Source organism: Sinocyclocheilus rhinocerous, unplaced genomic scaffold, assembly GCF_001515625.1.
Source record: "Sinocyclocheilus rhinocerous isolate Xijiao unplaced genomic scaffold, SAMN03320098_v1.1 scaffold2302, whole genome shotgun sequence".
NCBI classification, from domain to species: domain Eukaryota; kingdom Metazoa; phylum Chordata; class Actinopteri; order Cypriniformes; family Cyprinidae; genus Sinocyclocheilus; species Sinocyclocheilus rhinocerous.
Window position 1 is genome coordinate 413,429 of NW_015633527.1, and position 2,292 is coordinate 415,720.

At 32.4% G+C, this 2,292-nt stretch overlaps 1 protein-coding gene across 1 annotated transcript in view; it reads left to right on the forward strand.

Annotated features, from left to right (window-relative positions):
• The window catches only part of LOC107744198 (receptor-transporting protein 3-like), a 4,869-nt gene extending 3,216 nt beyond the window's left edge, over nucleotides 1-1,653 (forward strand). The window contains exon 2 of the mRNA XM_016557721.1: nucleotides 1,279-1,653. Within this exon, the coding sequence (XP_016413207.1) occupies nucleotides 1,279-1,621 (343 nt within the window). The 3' untranslated portion in view covers nucleotides 1,622-1,653. The remainder of the gene's footprint in view (nucleotides 1-1,278) is intronic.
• The last annotated feature ends 639 nt before the right edge of the window (nucleotides 1,654-2,292 follow it).

Genomic DNA, 2,292 nt, shown 5'->3' on the forward strand with positions numbered 1-2,292 from the left:
AAAAAAAAAGAATGCAAAGTTTTGATCATATTGATAATTTATAGGCCCAAGAAATTTGCATATTAAATATTGATAGAGTAGACTACTATATTCATAAATAGGCATTATACTTAGTGTTCAACAGACTTTTACAAAGAATGTTTAATTTAAGTAATGAGAGAATAAAAGTTTTTAAATATGTTGCTAAAATGTTTTTGCCAAACAAGCATTCTTTTTTTTTTTTCAGTTAATTTATACTCCCAAAGGGGTGATGCAATCATTTACAGATTATGAAAAATGTAAAAATTTAATTCATAAAATTTCAACATAAACGTAATAAGCTAACGCTTAACAACAACTATTTAAACATCTAAGTCCCCTCCAAATATTGAAAATATGTGAAATATATCAACATTTATCTGAAGGTCAGCAGATTGCCCACTACAGGTGGTCATGTTGTTTTTAAATGCTGCCTGTGAGCTCAACAAAGAATGTATGAACAAAGTGACCAGATCTAAATATTCACAACAAACACCCTTTCAACAATAAACCAAGAAATGGGACCTATACACTTTCCCTGCCTCTCCCCACAGCATCTCAAATGCTTGTATCCCCACACGATACGTCACCCTTTTTAGAGTTAATATTCATAAGAAACTGCTTGACAACATAAAGTAAGGAGTGACTTGATGGTCTATAAGAAAAAATGTTGAGATTTGTAAAAACAACTCGGTAACACTTTACTACAGTAACTAACAATGAGCCGTACATTAGTTACAGTATTTATATATTTCTTTGTTAATGTTAGTTAATAAAAATACCACTGTTCATGTAAGCTCATGTGCATTAACAAATACAACTTTTGGTTTTATGTATTAGTAAATGTTGCAATTAACATTAAGATTAATAAATGCTTTAGATGTATTTTTCATTGTTAATGTTACCATTTTTAAACAAACAATTAAAGGCTAAGCCAGTTGCTAAAATAGGCGACTTTGTGGGATATTTTGTTGATTCCCTGTGTTAAAATGTTATAAATTAAATGTAAAGAATCTAAATTCAAGTTTATGTGTCATGAATGCAATATCCATAAACATGCACATGACCATATGCAGTCATTCCCTGCCTCACAACTATTAAATGGAGACTTAATCAACAACAACATAAATACTGCCAACCTGGTAAAATAAAAGATATATCAATTAATCATTAAAATATCAGACACACTGTACTAATGAATGGTCCTAGAAGTATCAGTATAGAGTGCACTAAACCATCCATTCTCCATTTCATTTGTAGGTTCAGGTGTTCTCTTTGTAGAAAAACCTGGGGGTCTAAAAGAGTGCGGGTGCTGTTTCATTTCCACCTGAACACTGCAAGGAATCGGGGAACCATTAAAGTGCGACGCTTCAAACAGAAGTGCAGGAGATGTGCCGAAGCTCAGTGGGAGGATCCAAACTTCCCAGTGGAAAACATTGATGTGCTGGTTGAGAGACTGGTTAAAAATATCCGTGTGAAATGCTACAGAGATAACCTGGGTGAAACGAACAGATCCTCAGTGTTTATTGGCAGAGTTAATGGGCCGCATGAAACTGCTCACTGTGAAGCCTGTCATAAGGGTGTCTGTAGTCAGGCCAACTGAGACTGATTTCATTTCTTGCTCAAAAATTAATCAGCGGCTACTTCTTATAAATGGTTTTCACAATGATGTTGTCTCCAATGTAAACATAAATAAATCTCGAAAAAATAACAAGGAATATGGTATGTGTTTTGTATAATTATATATTATTGAAAATATTTGTAATGTTTTACAAAAAATGTAATAAAGGAATGTATTCAGGATCACTAGAAAGTTACAGGCAGGTGAGTTTGATCAAGGTTGGCGCTAAAGTCTGCAGGAACTGGACCTCGAGGGCCAGCATTGAGAACCCCTGCTTTACTGTAACAGAATGTCACAAATGACAACTGTCATTTATATTACAATAAGTTGTTTATATCATACTATTTGTGATAAAGACACAGCTGCAGACATTACAAAAATTACAAACATTCACTGATGCTCCAGCAAGAAACACAATGGATTAGGGGCCAGTGGGTGAAAACTTTTTGAATTTTGAAGATCAGGGGGAATTGTAATTATTTCGTCTTCTGGGAAGTATCTTCTGTAGCTTCTAAAGTAAAGTATTAAATGAGGCAAATATAATATTTAAACAAAACAAGAAAAAAAACTTACATATTTCAGTCATATTTCAATTTTAATTCATATATATATATATATATATATATATATATATATATTTTTTTTTTTGATAT